The sequence below is a fragment of the Acipenser ruthenus genome, chromosome 29 (genome assembly GCF_902713425.1).
Source record: "Acipenser ruthenus chromosome 29, fAciRut3.2 maternal haplotype, whole genome shotgun sequence".
Taxonomy (NCBI): Eukaryota; Metazoa; Chordata; class Actinopteri; order Acipenseriformes; family Acipenseridae; genus Acipenser; species Acipenser ruthenus.
This window is the reverse complement of record NC_081217.1, coordinates 3,700,390-3,721,433: the sequence shown is the minus strand read 5'-3', so window position 1 is coordinate 3,721,433 and position 21,044 is coordinate 3,700,390. Positions and strand designations below refer to the sequence as shown.

The 21,044-nt window shown below is 41.3% G+C and overlaps 3 protein-coding genes across 6 annotated transcripts; 1 reads left to right on the top strand and 2 right to left on the bottom strand.

Moving 5' to 3' along the window:
* Nucleotides 1–2,084: 2,084 nt before the first annotated feature.
* Nucleotides 2,085–4,076, top strand: LOC131702119 (uncharacterized). The gene is made up of 2 exons (XM_059004102.1): nucleotides 2,085–2,191; nucleotides 2,929–4,076. Exons 1-2 carry the CDS (start codon nucleotides 2,167–2,169, stop codon nucleotides 3,729–3,731), a joined length of 828 nt encoding a protein of 275 aa, XP_058860085.1. The 5' UTR covers nucleotides 2,085–2,166; the 3' UTR covers nucleotides 3,732–4,076.
* A 340-nt stretch (nucleotides 4,077–4,416) lies between these two features.
* On the bottom strand, nucleotides 4,417–10,454 carry LOC117429571 (intraflagellar transport protein 52 homolog). Of its 2 annotated transcripts, none has more exons than XM_034049235.3 (14): nucleotides 10,362–10,454; nucleotides 9,476–9,600; nucleotides 9,033–9,120; nucleotides 8,659–8,788; nucleotides 8,432–8,507; nucleotides 8,046–8,117; nucleotides 7,475–7,601; nucleotides 7,250–7,333; nucleotides 6,925–6,993; nucleotides 6,449–6,603; nucleotides 6,113–6,200; nucleotides 5,811–5,919; nucleotides 5,408–5,553; nucleotides 4,417–5,210 (listed from the first exon to the last, which is right to left on the bottom strand). In XM_034049235.3, exons 1-14 carry the CDS (start codon nucleotides 10,377–10,379, stop codon nucleotides 5,166–5,168), a joined length of 1,332 nt encoding a protein of 443 aa, XP_033905126.3. In that variant the 5' UTR covers nucleotides 10,380–10,454; the 3' UTR covers nucleotides 4,417–5,165. The 2 variants fall into 2 exon arrangements, with proteins under 2 accessions (XP_033905126.3, XP_058860084.1); XM_059004101.1 differs by lacking the exon at nucleotides 10,362–10,454 and adding an exon at nucleotides 10,038–10,237.
* An 830-nt stretch (nucleotides 10,455–11,284) lies between these two features.
* Nucleotides 11,285–20,769, bottom strand: LOC131702086 (serine/threonine-protein kinase Sgk2-like). 3 transcript variants are annotated; one of them, XM_059003840.1, is made up of 14 exons: nucleotides 20,568–20,769; nucleotides 17,746–17,815; nucleotides 17,381–17,441; nucleotides 17,076–17,128; nucleotides 15,858–15,915; nucleotides 15,306–15,389; nucleotides 15,091–15,222; nucleotides 14,692–14,804; nucleotides 14,354–14,390; nucleotides 14,075–14,161; nucleotides 13,601–13,696; nucleotides 13,197–13,352; nucleotides 12,625–12,714; nucleotides 11,285–12,511 (listed from the first exon to the last, which is right to left on the bottom strand). In XM_059003840.1, exons 3-14 carry the CDS (start codon nucleotides 17,414–17,416, stop codon nucleotides 12,347–12,349), a joined length of 1,107 nt encoding a protein of 368 aa, XP_058859823.1. In that variant the 5' UTR covers nucleotides 17,417–17,441; nucleotides 17,746–17,815; nucleotides 20,568–20,769; the 3' UTR covers nucleotides 11,285–12,346. The 3 variants fall into 3 exon arrangements, with proteins under 3 accessions (XP_058859823.1, XP_058859822.1, XP_058859821.1); XM_059003839.1 differs by lacking the exon at nucleotides 20,568–20,769 and adding an exon at nucleotides 18,680–18,926; XM_059003838.1 differs by lacking the exon at nucleotides 20,568–20,769 and adding an exon at nucleotides 18,088–18,292.
* Between the last annotated feature and the right edge of the window lie 275 nt (nucleotides 20,770–21,044).

Below are 21,044 nucleotides of genomic sequence, written 5' to 3'. Positions count from 1 at the left end.
CTGTGTCCATTTCACTTTGACCTTGCCGCTGTCCGGGACATCGGAGTCTGTGTCCTGGTACTGCGTCTCCTCACCCTCCTCACTGCAACAACATAATCAAAAGAGGGGGTCAGGATATGTCTCAGAGGGGCGATAAGAATCCCAGTCGCTTCACTTTGTCATCTCATGCAGTAAGTTTCCTAAAACTTAGTTTTAATCTTATGCAAGTGCTTAAGGATGGCATCTTTAGCACTCTTTAGGGAAACAGCAAGGAGGAACCGTCATGCCCCTTTTTAAACCCCACTGCTCTCCTGTGCATTCTCCACACAAGCCTTTCTAGATGAATGTTTCCTTGCTGGGTGTACAGCAGCCAATGCTTTCACCTACTTCTGTCCCTCCTTAAGGCCCTTTTGCCAATCTCTAAGGCAACCTGGGGCTACTGTTTGCAGAGCCAGGTGGTTTAAAAGAGCTACATTTAAAACTAGGAGGCACAGAATATTTAAAACTGTATAAAAACTCGATTTCTTAAAAACGTCTCAAGTATTCCTTTCGAATGTCTGTCATATGAAAGTCGTTGGAGGAGGTTCTGCACAGAACAACTCACAAAAAAGGGCCCTCCCCCGCGTAACATACAATACAGTGATTCTGTTGCTGGCATGCAATTAAAAACCGTTTTCTGCTTGGGAATGTTGTCCGAGCTGCAAGTAATACAGTATACTGAAATACATGTATTGTCTGTTCTACTATGAAAAAGGGCTTACATAAGTAATTTGCCGCTCGTTTATTGCAGAAGCAAATAATTAGGCGGGTAATTTTTTCATTGTTGTGTACAGCTGTCACACAACCTAGCTTTCTCAAATGCAAATACTTATAGGTTTTAGTTTATATATATATATATATATATATATATATCACTGTACATACAATGCAAATTGTATTAATAGACTGTATTAAACGACATGCCAACAGTATATTTAGACTTTTTCAACAACGACAATATTGATTTACAACAGATATACTAGCAGAACAAAGACTTTTCCTAAAACAAATGTAAACATTCAAAGAGACTTAGAATACTTGCATTAAAAGATACAGTGGTAAAATGCATTTTTAAAAAAAACTGTTAATGCAATTAAAATCAGAAGTTTCTCCCCCCTTTATTTATTTCTTTACTTTTTAAACAAAATTCACAGAACTCAAACACTCTGAAATAATGAAACCTCGGTTTTCTTACCCGCGCGGCCACCAGGACATTTTCTTCTCGCTGCCTTCCCAGTGCGTCCAAACAAACCCCAAACAGCAACCTTGCAACAAGCGCAGCCTCCCCTTGCATAAATATTTACACTTGCTCCTTTCCACGTTATACTAATAAATACAAATGTGTTGTGTTGTGTTTTTTTGTTTGTTTGTTTGTTTTGTTTTTTCTGCAACCACTCTGTTTTTTTTTTCTTTGTCTTTTTCTTAACTACAGTTCCTATCTCGCGCCGAGCGTACACACAGCTTTCCCCGGAGTGACGCGTTAGAGCGCGTAGGGGAACAGGAACTGAGTCAGTCGTGCGCGCACTCGCTACCCCGTAGATTCGCCGGAGCGCGCACTCGCTACCCCGTAGATTCGCCGGAGCGCGCACTCGCTCCCCGGTGGATTCGCCAGAGCGCGCACTCACCTTACTCAATTCAATTCAATTCTCTCTCTCGCATGTGAAAACAAAACACAGTTTCAGAAAACATTATTTGATCAATGCGTACACAATGAGAACTGACATTCTGTGGTTTCAATAATACAGACAATAATATTTATTACAATAAAGCGGATAAAGTGTTTTGGATAGATTTCAAACAGTTTTCTTTGTTTAAAAGTATATTATTATATTTTATTTGGAAGACTGTACACACGTGAAGTAAAAATACAATTTACTAAACAATAACAATAATACAGGTGTTAATATTAACAATTCTAACAATGATCTCATTATATTACTTGTAATCACTCCCAACAACATGTCCCCTAATTTGGAATTGTGTGTGTTGTAAGGAAGGCGTCTCGGTTTAATTGAATTGCCAAATACGGCAAACGATTAAGAGATTTAAATTGGCATTCCGCATTTATGAGGTGCAGTATAAACCGATCAAGGAAGCCCCCACCGCGAAACTGAAGCACGGGCTATACTACTACATTACGCAGAAGTGATGGACCGGGAGGGTGTGTACAGCGGTAAGAGAAACAAGGACAATACGTTATTTTGCAGTATTTGGAGAATCCGTGACTCTGTAATGCAATGGAATAGTGATGTGTTTCTGCAGTCTTTTATTCTTCAGCAGCGCTTAAGTCTAAAGAACTATTGGGCACATATTTGTATTGTGTGTGCCTATGTATAGTCAAACCACATGCAGTCTGTATGAAGGGTCAGCCGTGGCGCCACACCGAGAATCTATGTTTATGTTCGCATGCAGAAAAACTCAGTCAATGGTGTTTCTTTTTGAAAGCTTGGTACTAAGTATTCGTTCGCGTTTAGCACACTTTTCTGTTAACACGTATTGTCGTCTAACCCTATTGTAATTCAGTATTGCTAGAGATTTGTAATTTTATTTAGACGGTTCACTTTAGTGTTTGCGCTGTCTTTACCCATGTGGTTGTGAATTTCTACAGCGGCGTTCTAGTTTATCCTGGAATAGTGAAACATTAAATTTTGTTGTGTTGCGAGATGAACGCTAGGTGTCCCCTGACATCCTGCAAATGCACGGTTTATGTATGAGATTCGAACTTTAATTTGAAAACTGTATGCACACGCAAACGGGATGGAGATTTAACCGCTTTCCTTTAATCTAAAAACTGCTTGAGTTTGTATAGTGCTACAGCATGTCCAGGTGCCTTTGCAATAAAACCTGTGTACAAAATAGGTGCTTGTTAAATGCTAATGGAAACTGATTTAAGAGTGCTCTTCTGTCTAGGTTCTCTTGCCACGTCTGCATCCTGGAGCACCCAAAGCCCCTCTCTGTCCAGCCTAGTGCTATCAGACCTGGACCAGGGCTTTGTCCAGCTGCAGGACCACAGTGCATCTGCCTCCTCCACACTGGACCTTCAGCTGAGCAGCAGAGGGAGCAAGGCATCGCGCTCTGAAATCGTCAACGAGTTCACAGAGAGGCTGGGAGAGGCTGAGGGGGGTGCCTGGAGCCTGTCCTCCCTCTGCCAATCACCCAACATCTTGCTGCTTCCTTCCCATAGGCTTCACAATCTCTCCCTCCTAGCCTTGGAGCATGACCACAAGTTTGTGGGACCCCACTCTCTGGATAGCAAGGCCTCCACCCCATGCCAGGGAGAGCACCCCCAAAGTTCCTCCACGGAGAGCTCTGCAGATCTCTCCTGCGTGGACCTCTCAGCCCTGCCACTAGCCTCCCAGCCCTTGTGGGAAGTCTCTTTGATCCAGCATTCCCAGGATCCTTGCTCCCCCTTGGAGTCGACCCAGCATGAGATGCCAGAGATCTTGGGGGATGCACCAGAAAATGCGTCCTGGAGTCCTGGGGTAAAGACCACACCCTCCTCCTTTGCTGAAAGCCTGTCCCTGCACTGGGCCGGCATGAAGCATCAAGTGAATGATGGTGGTTTGCGCTTCAGTTATGAGAACCAGCAATCCTGGAAGGAGATGATGGCACTGGGCTGCCACATCCGACCTTTCACCTTCTCCCAGGCCTCCCCTCTCCCAGCTGGCTTGTACCCCTGCTCTGAACGGAATGCTTCTGGCCTCAGTAAATGAGACTCAAATGATTTTTGCTGTCATGCAGGTTGGTGGTTGTAATACAACTTTAAGGCATGCCCTAAAGAGATGTACAGTACTTCTATCTGTTATGGATGGAATTGCAAGGACCATTCTCTTTTGCCCCTTTTTTTCACATGGGCTGTGGACATTGATGTTTTCCATGATTCAGGATCACTGAATGGATCAGAGCGCTGAAGAGACTGACTAATCTGAAGAGTACTATGGTACCTAATATGAGCATCCAGGTTATAAAGTCCTCGGATGACAACTTTTTGTTTGTTTTTTAATAAATATATATTTTGTGTGAAATACATGTTTTGAAATAAAATAGTGTTAACTTCCCATGCAGTACTTGTTTGGATTTATTTATTTTTACATACAAGAAGTTTGTGTGGGTTTTTTATTTTACATTTAAGATTTTTATACCAATGCAAACAACACTTGTGCAGTTTAATTGCAAGAAAATCAGAGATCGTGGCCAGCCATGCACATAATGTCAGCAATAGCGACTTGAATGTTTCCATCGTACTGATCCGAGGTAATGCACTGTACATGTGCAGATTTATTACATCTCAAAGTTCCTGTAAAGAGACTGGGCATCTGAACAAACTACAACTAGTCCAGGATGTCTTGCAGCATATCGAGGGAATAGTTTAATGTATACATAGTGGACAGTTGTTGGTTTTTTTTTTTTTTTTTTTTTTTTTTTTTTTTTATTGCCTCACTTTCCCAACCTCCCCCTTCTTTGGTCTTTGTCAAAGAGTGGTGGTATAGCATTATTCCTCATACAAACACTTTTTATTACATGTTCTCAAAATAAATGTTGCAGCTTTAGTATTTGCTATAGATAAGAACAGCCAAATGTACAATTGTTTTCTCCTGAATCATTACAGAGAAAGCAAGCAAAAACACTTGATTTGATGAACAGGAAATCTATTACTTTACATGTACATGCTACAAAATATGTTTCTGTACAAAGCGTGTGTAATGAGCCATTGCACAATGTTACACATTTAAGTTTTTAGAAATAAATATATACATAGAGAGACATAAATCTACAATTTGAGGCCATGGCTTTTCCCAGAAGTCAACCCCCCCCAGCTAACAGCTGCTACATTTGAGGCGCAATGCTGACTCTCTCTGCAGTGTGTGGGTGGTTTTAAATGCACAATATTTTCCTTGATGGTAAAATCGGTGGAAATAGATTCCATCATCGCTTTTTTACGTATGTAAAGTATAAATACATGTCACAAAAATAAAGGGAAATAGCTAATACAAGTGTGTAGGGAAATGCACTTTTGATTTCAAAAGCAAACTCTGTTTATGAAAAGAGGGAACAAAGCCCCTTTTGCTGTTCAATCTCAGCATGCCTAATTAGGGATGCAGTCTGTATGCAGAGTCAGCAGTGGAGCCACACCTCAAATCTCTGTTTCAGAAGGGAGAAAATCCTGCCTCAGTTGTATCAAAGTCATGTTCCTATGGGAGAGATAAAGGAATCATTTAAAAAAAAAAAAAAAAAAAGTGTTCTTGCAGGAGCACAAAGTCCGTTTAAAAAACAAGCTGAAAACAGAACTACAGCAGTATCAATAGTGTATATATACTGGTTTTATTTTTTGAGGCATTAGATACTGTCGCTATTCCTGCATTACAAAATCAAAAGCTCTTGAACCCACCTGATTTAGCTTCTTGAACTCCACGACCTGGAAGAAGATGTGCTCCAGGATGTGTTTGGCATCTCGCTGCTCTTTGTCGAGTTTGCTGGTCACTCCCAAGATGTCTCCACACTTCCGTACATAAAACTCCAGGTCATCATCAGTGCCTGAAGACAGCAGAGAGATAGGGTTTAATATACAAGATCCCCGTTGGGTTCTTGTTAATCTGGGATGTGGAAAATGTCCACTGGTGGTTAAGCTGAGACCACCAAACTAAATTAAGAAAGAAATGTGGAAGAAGGGAAAGGAGGATTGATATTGCATTTCCATTGCCTGATGTCCTTCAGATTTGCCTAACAAGATCTTAGTATTATATTACCGTGGAAATCCGTTGCAATTGCACTGTTTAATGATGTGAACTCACACTTGTTTGAAAGCTGAGCGAGCCGGACCTTCTCTGAGGAGAAGTTCTCATCGAGGTCAAAGAGTTCAAGTTTCGGTGAGGGCAGCTCTCTGAAAGTGGGAGGGAAAACCTGCACAAACACAAACGAAAGGAGCCGTATAGCAGCTGGGATTGTTTAAAAGCAAATACAAATGTTATGGGAGTCAATTCAGAACAGAGAAAACCAAAAGAGCACCTTTTTACATACTTTATGAGAAAGATAGCAGCTAATGTCTTGTTATGCATGACAGCTGAAGCCCTTCCCCAAGTCATCTGTTACTCACAGCAGGCTGCAGTGTGGGGAGAGGCGTCTCAAACTGCGGCTGAATCAGCTGGAGAGGCTCGTGCTTCACATTCAGCTGCTTGAAGGCTCTGCAAGAAACACACACAGGTTCAAGAGACAGGACACCAGAGCACTCCCCACGTAGGCCACCAACTGACCTACAACTTGTCTACACAACTGCTGTCTTTTAAAAAAAGTGTGGCCTGACATTCATGAAATAATTAGTCCAGCCACTAAAACCATGGCAGCTTCGTGACTTTTCATATGCAAGACCAGTTAGGGTTTTAGATGAGAAAATCGACCAGGTTAAACAAGGAATCAGGGGTCTAGTACTGACTTGATGACCTGCGGCAGCCCACTGGTATTCAGCGTGTAAAGCGACATGTCAAAGAGCGAGGTGAAGTCGCGTGGGTTCTCATCCCCCTCCTGCAGACACACCCGCAGCCTCTCTGACAGAAGCCCTGTGTTTGGTAGCATCGTGTAGTCCGAGATCTGGAGGAGACACAAAGAAATTCAGCACTCAACCTCTGCAAACTAGGAGTTACGACTAATTCCTTTTTTCTTTTCTAGTCAAAGCCTCAGAGGCTCTCTGTGAGTACTTTCTTATCTCCACTGGAGAGCATGGAGGGTTGCAACACATTTACTGTACTGTAAAGGGTATTTCTTCTCTTTAAAATGAACATTTTAAATATTATTTAGCACTTACGCACAATGTTAATTTACGCACGCTGAATAAATGCCCACTCATTCTACAGATCCAGGATGACAGATTAGATCTTGTGCTACTGGATTTTACAAGACAAGACCACTCACCTCAGGGTCTTCAGCATCAATCTGGTTCAGGTGAATCTCATTTGTAGTAAGCCACTGAAAAACGACATCCTGGGAAATACCGTGTAAAACACCATTAATAGTCTGCTGGACAAGGCTTTTTTTAATAGTACATTTTCTAAGATATCATATCTGACATCCAAATATCTACCCAGTTTTACAGCAAGGCTCAAGTGGAACGAAGGCACAAAGAGCTTAGGTTAAATGCAAGCTGAGCTCACAATGCTGATTTACTGTAAAGAATGCCCCTTTAAATGTGTGAAGGAACACACAGAGCTATTGAATACTGCAGAATTCAAACTCTCACCATTATTTTGCTGTTCTCCTCTTTGTCTAGGTACTGGTCACTAAACATGTGGCAGGACCCCAGTACTGCCAGCCTTCCTCCCTGCTGCAAGACACAACACGAAAATACAGTGTCATATTCAGACTTTCAATATCTGGTCTTGGTACAGTAATACTATATGTGTACAGGATTTTAAAAATTGTGAGAAACAATGAAAAGAAATGCTGGTAAGGATCTCCCCGTTACCTTGAGCTGATAGAAGGCGAGCACAGGGCGGTTGAGTGGGAAGCAGACTGACCCTGTGGAGAGTACAGCTACAGCTGGCTTCATCACATTAAGAGTGGCTCCATAAGGGTACACAAAGGTAAGCGCCCTGGGGAGGTACAAAGATACAATATTGATACCATGCATGAGTTTCAATCTACCAACAGCCGATTCATCTTATAAAAAATACACGATTAAAGCAAGTGGTGGCACATACTGTTGATTTCCCACACAGCCCTCCTTGTCAATACATAGAATGTATTCTTTATTAACTAAATTAAGCCTTGCTTACAAATAAACATATTAGTTCTGGGATAGACTGTTGAATATTCAAAAAACACTGTTTGAAATGTATTCTGAGACAAATATTACCATGTTCCTATAACACTAGACTGATTAATAAATGATTGCATCAAAAACATATCATTAAAATAAGACATCATATAAAAATCAATGCATAAATAAAATCTGAAACAACAAACATTCTACTGTACAAAAGAGCAGTTCTCTCTATTAATAATTAAGAAATGATTCTTTGAAGAACTGCACCTACTGTGAGTTATTCCCACTGCTGTCATCGTCAATGATTCCGGTCACCAGTTTCCCAGCAGCACGGCTGACCTCTCTGGAGGTAAAAGCATGTTAATGTAATCATTAAAAGTAAAAGTCTATACAGTGGCTCTCAAACCACAAATTAGCAAACATTGTTATATTTAGCTAACCTACACATTTAAAAAACAAAGATAAAATATTCAATATCTGAAGTTGGTATCCTTTAAAAAATACTTATGCAATGGTATTGTTCATTTTTTCACATAATCCTGCATAAACACAAACTATACTACTGCTACAAATGTTGATGGGTAAACAGACTAAAAACCATTTCAGTGGAAAGCTTCTGTATCAAACTTTTCATTGAACTAAATTCTCTAAGTTTACCTGTTTAAGACGCCATTGGATACAAGTGCTTCTTTTGGGTGAAAATATTTATAATACACATTCCTCACCACAGCATCTGCAAGGCAGAAAGAAGCTGTGAGCCCACGCACCCTGCAGAAATGTACAATGAAACAAAACTATCCATACAATAACTACAAAGAAACTAGGTTTTGGAAACCAAGCCTTCTAGCACAAAGCAAAGGGTGTATTAACTTGTAAAGACTCACCGTTGTTCACCATGATTCCAAACTCCTCAAGCAGAAAGTTGATGTTGGTGTCATACTTGAGCTCTCCACCTTCACCCAGCATGACCAGGATATCCCCACCGCTGTCCAGGTATCTCTTCAGCACCTCGAACTGAGACAAGCTACAGTGTGAACTGTATAGCAGTTGCACTGCATTACACGACCCGAGACAAACAGCACCACACGCTAACCTTAAGTATTTGGATACAGGGTATATGAATATAAATATCGATGGCCTAGCCGTGCCAGAGAATTAACAGAGATGACCACAGAAGTCCCTAGGACACTGTTGCCAGTCTTAAATTAATAAGGAGAAAACATATCTGTGCTGCACAATCCAGTGTTGAGCCTCTTACTTCAGCTGCAGTGAATTTGTCTCGGGGTCCGGCAGTGATCCACAGTTTCACTCCTCTAAGCTTCTCCTCCGAAATCTCTTCTTTAAAACTAAAGGGGGAAATGAAACCCAGAGCTACTGATTCGTTTAAACAGTGCAATCACTAGAGCTAAAACCTAGTTTACAAAAAGTACAAGGGAGTTTCAAAATTTGAGAATGACAGACATCCAAATTGATAAACACGTCTATACATTGACAGTACTGCAGTAACCAGCCACATCATCTGAAACTACAGTGTAAGAAGTCACACAGCTAGTTACTGAATTGTGATGTTCTGTCTTACATTTTATTTAGTTTCAATGTTTTAAGTTCTGACAAAAGCCAGGTAATGCAGGACCAGCCAAGCCCTGATAAGATGCCCACTCCTAGCCCTGCCAGGGTTGGGGTAAAGTCTGGAGGCAGTACCTCTGGATTTTCCAGTGCGTTTTCAGCTTCTTCTGCAGGGATTTGTAGCCGCTACTCGCTGTAAACATCTCCCGCTTAGAAGCGTTGAACACAATGGTGTTGCGCTGGTCCTTCTCCATGTTTTCCTGCAAAAGAGGCGAAGCTTGTCTGTGTTAAAGACATGTTAGAGAATAAAACTTAGAGATGTAGTATTACTGAACAGATGAACACACTTTGGTAAACTTTGATCTGTCGTTCTTCTTACATCTACATTAAATGCCAACTTTCTACTTTTGTTTGTTTGTTTTTAATTTAATTATTGTTTGAGCGAAATATTTTGCTTGTGTTTTTAATTAAGTGTTCCCCCTAAAAATAAACAGTCACCTGCACGGGGTCATGTTGGCATGGAGAGATAAGGCAGATCGACTATTAAAAGTAACAGTTACACTACAGACAGGCTGAGGCACACACACACATACACGGAGTATATTATATTCATACATACTAAGAAAAACAGACAGCATATACTAAAATTAGAATGGGCAGAGATTACATGTATCTGTATTTTTTAAATTGCGCTTACCACAAATTATGATGCCGGTATCTACTATATAAATCGAACGCTACTCTAAATCAATAACATTCAAAATGTTCGAGGGGAGAAGCTGACAAATTGCACAATATAGCTAACAGTACAAAAGACACATGCAATTTATTTCACATTTTAATTAAAACGCGTTTATTAAAAGTATCGAATTGAATACAAACTATTGCTTTGAACACTTTTTTTATTTTGCAAATATGTTCTTTCTTTCCTTCCTCAAGCTTGAGACGCTTTTATAATATTAATCAAAGTTTATTTTATGGAGCCCGACAGCCTTCGGTTCAGACACTGCATTCTCTTTACCTGTCTATTGGTCACCATCTTCCACAGGCCTCTTCCAAATGCATTCTGGGAGCAAACAACAACTGCGGTAACCAAGGCCGCTTCCACCCTGACAACGGGGCATTCCATTCTAAATCAATAGGGGTGGTACGATTATGGGATTCGCCAAATATGTTGGATAAAGACCAGGCGCTCCCCACAAAGCATTATTTTCCTCCCAGAAAGCGCCACTAGCTGGTTTGGAGTGTTATCATTCCACATTTTTCATAGTCCAGTACAGTACAACACAACACTAACATTGTATGTGATACTTATTAAAATGTTTCCGTGTTTCCTAGTAATTACTATAGCAAAAGCATTTTTGTCATGACTTATTGCACATGACAACATTTTGTTTTTCAGAGCCTGAAGACAGCATGGACTCTACAAGTGTTTTTGCATCACACCATGATCCAGGTTTTATCAGAGATTCAGGCAGACACACACCCACTCCAGCAGGTAGCCAGGCTGTGGACTCACATCATCAATCCTATGCTTGTTCTATGGCGTGCATGTGGCTCTATGGAAACCAGGCTCTGTGTTGTGGGGCATTTCTGTGTCATTTTTTTCCCCCCCCCCAGACCAAATGGGGCCAAACTGGAAAACCACATCAGCAGTCATGTGACTTGAAGCAGTGCAGCAGCTGCAACGGTTGAGCAGATCGCTATATAAACCCATGATGGAACCAATGTGAAGGCAGGTTTAAAACCAGGACTGCAAAAAATGGTTCTTTCAGCAGCGATGCCTGTAAACTGCAAGGAGCTAGAGCAGTATGAAGGGCTGAGTCACTCTGAGTCTGCTCTGGGCTCCTTTAAGAAGTCTCCAATACCCCTTGGTGTTAATCATTAACGTGTACTGTACTGGAGCAAGAAGCCTTCCGGACAATAAGAGGCATGCAACACAGCTATTAATAGTCAGCTTTATTAATTTTTAATCAAGTTGTACATAAGAGTAACTGCATAATGGCTAAATAATTCTTCTAAATCCCACCACCACCTCTAACACTGATTTCTTGCTTCATACAAATGTCCCTGGTACCATCAGTGGCTTTACACCCCTTGCTCTTTGGCCTGGAGTGCTGTCCGTGCTGCTCAGTGGTTCAGATGCCCACATTACCACACACCCCTGTCTGTTTTACATTGTCTTGCATCTGCTAGTTTCACACACACACCCCCATTAGCACTAATCCCAGACTACCTTACCCAAGTTTACAGTAGTCCAACATTAGTTAATCACAGTCTGTGATACCAGCAGTTATATATGTCACAATATTTTTTATTTAATCTTTAGAAATTTCAAACAGTTGCCCTGCCAGAACTTCGAAATGCATTATAAAATTGATACATAGATAGGAAACTTAAGGTACAATTGTGCACACAGTGACTGAAGGAGACAGATAAAGACAGATAGATAGATAGATAGATAGATAGATAGATAGAGATAGATAGATAGAGATAGATATACATACAATAATAATAGATAGGTATGTCGGTGGCTCACTGTGATCAGCAATGGACTGGGTATGAAGTCTTTCATACCAGCTGGCAGTGATAGAAACTCTCTCCACCTAAAAGGGGGTTGAGGTTTGTGTGAATAAGTTCCAAAGGTCTCAGTCCAGTTCCTAATAGAGTTTCTCTGACCTTAAAAGAGGAGATTAAAGCATTTGGCAGTGGTGCCGTGCCATGCCGTGCATATGGGAGAAGGGGATCTCATTACCAAGGCTCCCTTTGCTGTACCTGTTCTGTGGCTAAATAAAAATGTCCACGGCCATCAATCTAGAACTTTTCACAAGCACTGTATTCAACACTTCAGCCGTCAGAATCTGCTGTCTGATGTTTACGATCACATATTTACAGTAATCCCTTCGTGTTCTATTATACAAAGTTATAAATACAGAACAAGAATGAGAGTCCCTTATAAAACCATGATCCAAAAAAAAAATTTGGAAGAAAGTCTGAGCTCTGGTTTTAGAGGGGGAAGGCGTCGTCACTGGGGGCGTAGGAGAAGCCTTTGAAGGCATTGGAGATGCTGGAGGACAAGCCCGAGGTCAGATCAGGGGTGCGCCCCAAGGAATTTGGCACCGCCTCACTGGTGAACTCGGGGTCACAGTGTCGGAGGTCAGCCGGGCCGTTCTGGAAGAGAGGAGGGATTACAAGAAGTAGGGAGGCAGGTACACTATTCAAACCACGCAACCATGTTAAGAACTATTAATATAATACCCTTGACAACAGCAGCAGCTACTCACCACATTGGGGTTGTATGGTGGAGTGATTCTCTTGTGATACAGGTCGTCCCAGTTTATAGGCGAGAAAAACACATGGCTTTTAATCTCCAACTGAAAGGAATACAGATTTTCTTTAAAAAAAATGAAAGTATTCATGTATTGAAGATGAAGGACAGGAAACTTGAGTCATTGAAATACAACATAATACCAACAACTCTTTCAGCACTAACTGAAAAAACACAAACACTACTTAAACGGTTTATTGAAACTGATGGCCATATTGAGAGAACACTTGAGTGTAACTGCTCATCACCCTTCATACATGGTGACCGGATATGGGGATGGTCTTTACATGAAGACACAAATGCATGATGACCTCATATGAGGATGCCACCCCTCACCCCACATAAAGCAATGGAGAAAATAATTGAAAACATTTACAATTAAAAATGTAATGTGTCCAAAACCACACTTTAGGCACTTACACGCACTAATGTCATCCTTTTTGGATAATAAATAAATAAAATTAATAAAACAAGGAATAGTGCAAACTTTGAAATGGAGCAAAAAAATCTGGACGCAGAATGACTCACAAAGTCCGCAGTGGCCCCCAGGCGGTGGTGCTGGTCCTTCTGCAGGAGCCCCTTCAAGATGTCACAGGCCGCCACGGTCTTGCCCCCCCGGAGCTCCAGCTTTTTGTGCAGGATGTTGTCGTACATCTCTGTAACGTCACGACTGTAGAACGGGGGCTGGAACAGCGCACACACATACACAGCACTTTAACAGCCAGAAGGAATATGTTATCGCATAGGCTTGCACTGCACTGGAAGTTCAATGTGTATTACCAGCGAGTAAAGCTGAATGATGGTTAAGTGAGGATCCTTTAGCAGCAATGTGTATGCGGCCCGTTTCGAATGGAAGTCTCAATTTGGACCAAGAAAAGGTGCTGGAAATTAGAGATCATTAGAGAAGCAGCAGTCCAAAATGGTGAACTCACCAGCCCATACAGCATCTCGTAGAGCACAGCGCCCAGACACCACCAGTCCACGGTGCGATCATAGGGCTGCTTCTTCAACACTTCTGGGGCCAGATACTGTGGACACGATATAAGGAGAAGACCCTCAGTTACACTCCCAACTCTGTCTTCTCCCATCAATCCCACCACTTTCTTTAAATGCCTCATGGCACTTCCAATTGAAGTCATTGGTGGATGTAGTTAAATGTTTTTGAAGTTTGATGGATTGCAATTGTAATGACAAAATCGATAGATTCTTGTTTAGAGACCCTGCATGGAGAGGTTCGATATTATAACAAACAGTTCTATTCCTACCATTTCCGCAACTTGCTTGTGCGACAAAATATATAAAAGCACAATGTCTATGTAAGTTAATGAGCAGCGATGGGCTGAATGGTCTCCTCTTGTTCGTAACTTCTCCCTTTGTTCTGAAGTTTGAAAGAACCCAGATCTCACCTCTGGAGTGCCACAGAAGGTGGAGGTGGTGGCTTTGGGGTCTATTCCTTCTTTACAGAGGCCAAAATCAGTCAGCACAATATGGCCCTGGAACACACAAGGGAAAAAAGCAATTCAAGAACCACTAAACAATTCAGTCACCTCCCATCGCTACAAAACTTGGGGCAGCCCAGCCAGCGGGTTCAAAAATTAAACAACGATTTTCCTGGTCAAGGTCTGTGCGAGGTTCAGAGACGTTAGGCATGATTTTTATTCCGTTTGAACCTGGCAAGGGCTTACCTGAGAATCCAGCAGGATGTTCTCTGGCTTTAGGTCTCTGAAACAGAAGTAAACCAGTGAGAAAACAGAAGGGAATACATACAACATGGAGCGATAGTTGTAAGGGAGGCAGCATGACCTAGTGGCTATAAAAGATGATAGACCGGTAGTCTGGTTGATCAATTAGCTAAAGAGGGGGTGGGCTCCAAACTCTGCTCCACTAAACAAATAGTGGAGAGTTTTAGATCCTGGCATTCATAGTTGCAATTACATGCAATTATGAATGCCAGGATCATTACTGAACCTCTATTGTTTTATATTGGATACGTGACTAACAAGAACCTTAATGCAGGACTCACCTGTAGACAACATTGAGGGAGTGCAGGTAACCTATAGCGCTGGCAAGCTCTGCTGCGTAGAATCGCGCACGGGGCTCCAGGAAACATCGTTCCCTCTGCAGGTGAAAGAACAGCTGGGAGAGAAGGAAGAGTGACAGTGAGAGGCAGGAGAGGGCCATGCAAATCACCAGCTCCTGTTTTTAAGGTACTGCACGTGTGTTTTTCCTCTGTGTACATACCAAATAAAAAAGCTGATGTGTGAACAAACAATATGACTGAGATTAGTTTGTTTTTGTAAATTTCTTAGCACGACCACGACTCCCTCAAACAACTCTCCAAGGGTGCAAGACTGAAGTCTTCCAGTTGGGAGCGGTGCAGTGGGCCAAGGCTCCATGGACCCTCCGAGTGTTGGTACCATACCTCTCCTCCATTGACATAGTCCAGGACGAAGTAGAGCTTCTCTGGGGTCTGGAAGGAGTAGTGCAGCCCCACCAGGAACGGGTGCTTCAGGCTCTTCAGCAGCACACTGCGCTCAGCCATGATGTTCTTTTGCTGAAAACCATCACAAAAGCACTTTACTTTTTCAGCTCTAAAAAATTACGGCATCTATGAACGTCAGAATAACGCGGTCTCACCTCTTTCTTTTTTAGTACTGTTTTCTTCTGCAGGACTTTCACAGCATAAAACCTGCCGTCTGATTTGCGTTTCGCAAGCAGCACCTGGAGGACAGTGCGAAGGTTTTGAAACGTATACACTGAACTGTACAAATTAAAATGCAAATGTCAATGAAAAATCTCAAGATTGGGAACTCGCCCCCTGGTGATTCCAATACCCTCTAGAATCTTAGTTTTGAGGTGACCAATTTTGTAATCAATAAAACTGGACAATTTGTGCAGCAACATCTACTACAGAAAAGGTTGGAAACTGGGACTATTCCTGCACCCACTCTTGGGTTTCAGAGATCCCCTTGTTTATGTGTATTATTAAATGGCCAGGCACTAGGAGTAAGCTACTTAATCTGCACAGTAGGAATACGCCTTCCCAAGTCTCTAGTAATATAGTTCATGAGTAATTCTGAAACCCAGGACTGCATGCAACGCTACAGTTGTTACAGCTGGTGCAGTCCACATGGTGCACAAAGAGATGCCCTTCCAATGTAATTGTATTAAAAAAAGAAATGAACATACTTTTCCATAGCTCCCTTTTCCAATAACTGTCAAGAAGTCAAAGTCTGTAGGTTTGGCACTGAAAGAGGCAATGAAAAAAGATACAAGTAGTATGAAATAAGAACCCACACATTTCCAGTCTCTTGTCAATTTATGTTGTATTGCATTACTTTCAAGAATAAAAATAGCTGCTTATTCACTGTGCCTCTGTCAGTCAATTGCATTGGGAAGCAAAGGGTTACTGCACAAGTATACCACCATGAGTGCATCTTTCATACAATGAATAGCAAAGAATTCAAGGGATCGATTTATTTCCTTCTCTGTTTGGCCTTTGAAATAATCATGGAAAGCTCTTATCTACCCTGACACTGCAAGGACACCAGCAGACAATGAGGTTAAACTAAACAAACAAGCCTGCATTTACAGTAGGCACGGACCCTGCCGTGGACGTCACAGAGGAAGATGCTATTGTTACAAGACACTGGCGCCAACGAAAACACGAGAAACACCTGCCAAAACACAGTCAACGGGGCATAGGATAACCATCTGCAAGTCGTTTCAATTATCCTGGCTCAGTCTCGGACAAGGAAGCACCTGCCAACCGAGCTGTCAGGTTGGCAGTCCTGCTCACCAAAACCGACTTTAAACAGAGTGTGTGCTACGCAGGTCGGGCATTTCGGAGTGGAGTTGTTTGTAAAAGCAGTGGGCCAGATTGTTTTAGTTGCCAGACTGCTAGAGGTCTGGGTATACACCTACCACAGCAAGGTCACATTTGTCAGATGTTTATAGTAAATGTTGATGTTTTTGAGGATGTTTAGATTGTTATGTTTACAAGTCAATTCAGACTTGTGTTTATTCTTCTTTTCGGAGACTGGAATGCATTTTCTTGCACGAGAGCCGTGTAGACATTGTAAATAAACCTGGAAACACAGTCCTGCTTTATTAATGGCTTTTTTGGGGGGTTAAATTAGTGTGTTTTGTTCATTTAAAATAGCGTCCATGAAATCTTTCTCTGCTTATTCCACAGAGGGTTTGGAGTATTGTACAGTCTTATGTTTCATCATTATCTAACTTTAAACACAGCAACAACAAAAAAAAGGAAAGTTTAAAGTTGTGTAAACGAGGCGCACTGTCACGTAGTTTAGGCCACTTTCCTCAGTCTGCTTAGAGGAGTAACCCGACATCAACGGAATGTCACCCGTGTCACACAAAACCACCTCTTGAAAGCAGAGCACTTACTTGGGATTGGCTGAAGGTCCCAGGTTAATATCGCTTGTGGTTGGTGACCGTGGCTGGAAGAGAAATGCATTGCCATTATGCAGAGTGACGCAGCTTTAGAGGGGTTGCTTATCACTGTGTAAAACGTAGGCACCTTTTGCAGAATTCAATATATTGCTGTCATTTAAAAAAAAACACCCCTAAGGTAGGGCGTGGTAGACCAGGCATGTTAGAGGGGCAATACAGAGAGGTTTTCAATCTTCAGTGGTGTCAACTATCAGCCTTTCACAAGTCCACACCAAGCAACAACAGAAAAACACACTTACCTGGTTATGGTTGGCCATGTTTTTTGTCCAATCCATTTCCAAAAGAGAGGCGGCGTCAGAACTTTACAAAAAATAAAATAAATAAATAAATAAATAATAATACAATAAAAAACAGCCACACACCAATAGTGAAATGATCACTGTTTGAGCTCTGTGATAGGAAGCTTTATGGTCTTGTTACTGTGCTGAAGTAGTTGTTTGCAGAGCCAAATCCAGCTTTACATAACTTATGTAACACAAGCCACATGATTGTGTAAAGAACCTGGTTTATGCTGTGGGGAGACTGGCTCCCATATCATTAACCCTTTATATACTGACTTCCGCTACAGAAATGCAACTAATAACAACAACAACAATAAACTTACTAAGTGCATATCTTTTCTTTAGATTTCTTAACAATTTCCTGAATTGCGTCTTTCTTCTTCTTTATATACCCTGTAAAATAAAAATAAAATACAATAACATTCAGCTAGAAGATGCATTTAATATTAATTTATAAGTAATACGTGTGTTGAATATTCCTAACTGGAAATGTCAAGCTACAGGCAGAAAAAAAAACACCATTAACCTACTGTATACAGTTTAACCCCCCTAGCACATTAAGGTCAGTCCGATACCGATACCTTATAACAGTACACAGTTATGAAAAAAAAAACAATGACACTGCAGTGCAGCGCGTGTTTAAACAGATAGGATTAAAAAGAAACCTGTCAGAATCTCAGCGACTTGCAGCGGGCACGGGAAACAGCCGTTCAGCTCCATACTGTCAGTTTACTGTTTCCAAAACACCGCTCACAACAAACTATTGTATCAAGATTAGAGGAGTTAGGGCTAACCCCTATTTAATCTGGTAAAACAGTCTCTAGCTCCGTCGTCAGAAAACTGATTCGGACGCAAAATCGAGTGTTTGACTTATCATTAATTAATTACTTGACTAGTTTCCGCCTCATTAATGCTATTCAGCTGTAGGCAATTGTTATTTTTTTTAACAGACAGCTTTGCAACCTTTCAGAAGGAACGCATAACTGTGCAAGAAGGTTGCAAAAGAAAGCTGTTAAACCCCATACACAACTGTGCAAATTAAAGCCATTTTCCCTTATTTAAACCACTATAAATAGATTAGTAATAACATTATTTTTTAGTAATGATTAGGTTAAGATTAGGGATATTTGGTTTTAAGTGAAAAGTTTGGGGCAACCAATGAAATAAAACCAGTACTAAACTATTACAATGTATAATAATAAAAAAATAATGAAAAGTATCGTACATTTGAAAGTGATAACAAGTCACATTGCATACCTGGGTGCAGCACAGCTTGAGTAGAACAATTCAAACTGTGAAATAAATGTTCAAACCAAATCCACGTCTCGGTTCCAACACCGTAATGGCGAGCACGAGCCTACCGCTTCATCCCAGCTGTCCAGCTCGGTCACTCAGCAACTTGCTAAAAATCTCTGGACTACTGACTCCTCAACTACACCACATCACACGCTGTGACCGCCCTGCGCTTCTATTACTCAAGTCGTTTGGTTTTAAAGTTACAGATAATTATTACCTTCTGCTGGGTCCTCTGCTTTATATGACAACATTTGTCAGCTGACAGCAAAATATTTACCAAAAAACAAAGCGAGACAGCGCGCGAGAGACAGAGTGTTCTTGTACTGTAGGGTACTGTACTGTATGATACTAACCTGGGTGCAACCAGCAAGCACCACTCAAGACAACTTTTGTGTATTGTGCAAACTGCAGATTTAAATGAACATTTCGACATCAATTTCAAAAATGTTTCACAACTTTGCAAAGCCCCTGCAAATTTATCTTCAGCTGCAACATTAAATCCAGCAGCTGGATTGCACCATGTGGAATTACTGTGTCTTCAGGTGTATGTATTGCAGTCCTGCTTTTATTCTGTGTAAGTATGTAACTGTAACCCAGAGTACAAAATAAACTAATTGTATAGCAGGACCCCTCTATATTCTGTATTCTATAGAACTGGCAGAACCCTATATTTATAATATCACCCTGCACATTCCATATTGTATACTGCAGTAAACGACAGTGTTGTTAACCATTACTGTAGAATACTATAGCATTCATTTATATGGAGGTACCATATATTTGACACCTATTTCCTGCTACTTCTCTCTCTTCCCCCCCCCCCCCCCCCCCATCACCTTGAAACAAGAAACCGACTGTAGATGTTGAAACTAAACTGGGTTACCTAGTCTGCTGTGAAGCAGACTGAGCAGAGCACTCTGTTATCCCTGATCCGCACCAACAATCTGAACCTCTCTGTTAACTTCATGGGAATCTATAGCTTTTTGCAAGCTTTGAGATACACCTTGATGTTATCGACTTGGAAAAATCTTTTGCAATTGCTGCCTCAGCAATGTTCCGCTGTAGAAATGTCACCAAGCGTCATCTTGCACAGCATGCTACTTAAACCTCTCTGTGTATTCGCAGCCTGACGAGCATGCTAGATAAGAAGCATGAGACTGGTCTGGTTTGAGAGGACCAGACATGTTCGCTCTCCTTGGTAACCCAAGCTTGTTCCTGCTGAATCCACTAGAGGGAGCCAAGAAGTGTGATACTGTCATCAAGGCAGAGCTGAGGGAAGCACTTCTTATGCCTTGTACGGCAAATGCATTGTATTATATTGAAATAAATGGTTACATTTTAGAAAGTTACAAGTAAAACAGTTTAACGGCAGACAGATGAAATATTTGTATGCACCATTACCTCAGACGGCTGACCTTGGTACTCTGTGGATACTGATGAAGGCACTAGCAGAAATGCCTGTCTATCTAACTCATCAATAAAATGCATTTTGTTTTACTACCCTTTGGTATGCAATAGAACCCTGATTAGCAGACAATAATACGCACACACCTGGATTTTCCCAGTTCAATAAAAAGGACTCAAAACCAACAAAACTTGTTTAAATCTTGCCAGTACCCTTTATAAATCCTTACAGAAGCATAGCAAAGAGTAATAACACATGGTAAGCATAGGTAAAACCCAGAGAGGTATGGTAATGCACATTACAAACCATGGCAAACGGTGGTAAACCATGTTAAATGCATCGTATAACTATAGGAAAAGAATGGGAAAACTGCAAAATTACAGTGCAAATTTACAATGGTAAAGGTAGTGCTTTTCACAAGCACAGTCAATGTGAAACACTCACCCCCTTTGCCTAGACGAGCCAGCACTGTGTATAATGTAATGTCTCTCAGGACAGACCCAGGTAATTCCTTTCTTGCATTGACACTCCTGCTCTGCTGTTCTGCACCACTAGTGCCCTCTAGTCAATACCTGCTGAAGGTCAGCTTGTTCTTAGCTAATACCTTAACTGCAGGTAAATCATTCACCATGGCATGCTAATCCTGAATCAACTGTATTTCATCCAGAACTACAAAACACTCACTGGTAGCAATACCAAAAGAAGCTTGTGAAATTTGGTGACAAACATTGAGAAGACATTGAGAAAGACCTCTAGTCAAAATGTTTGTTGAGAAATATATAACTCTGCTATATCCCTATGTGCCCTCATCTTTGCTTCAGAAGAATACAGATTCGTATTCTTGTCCATGCCATTCTGTTACCTAGTCATTTATGTGCACTCCATCACTGTGGGGGTGCTGGTTAGTTTAGGGATAACTTG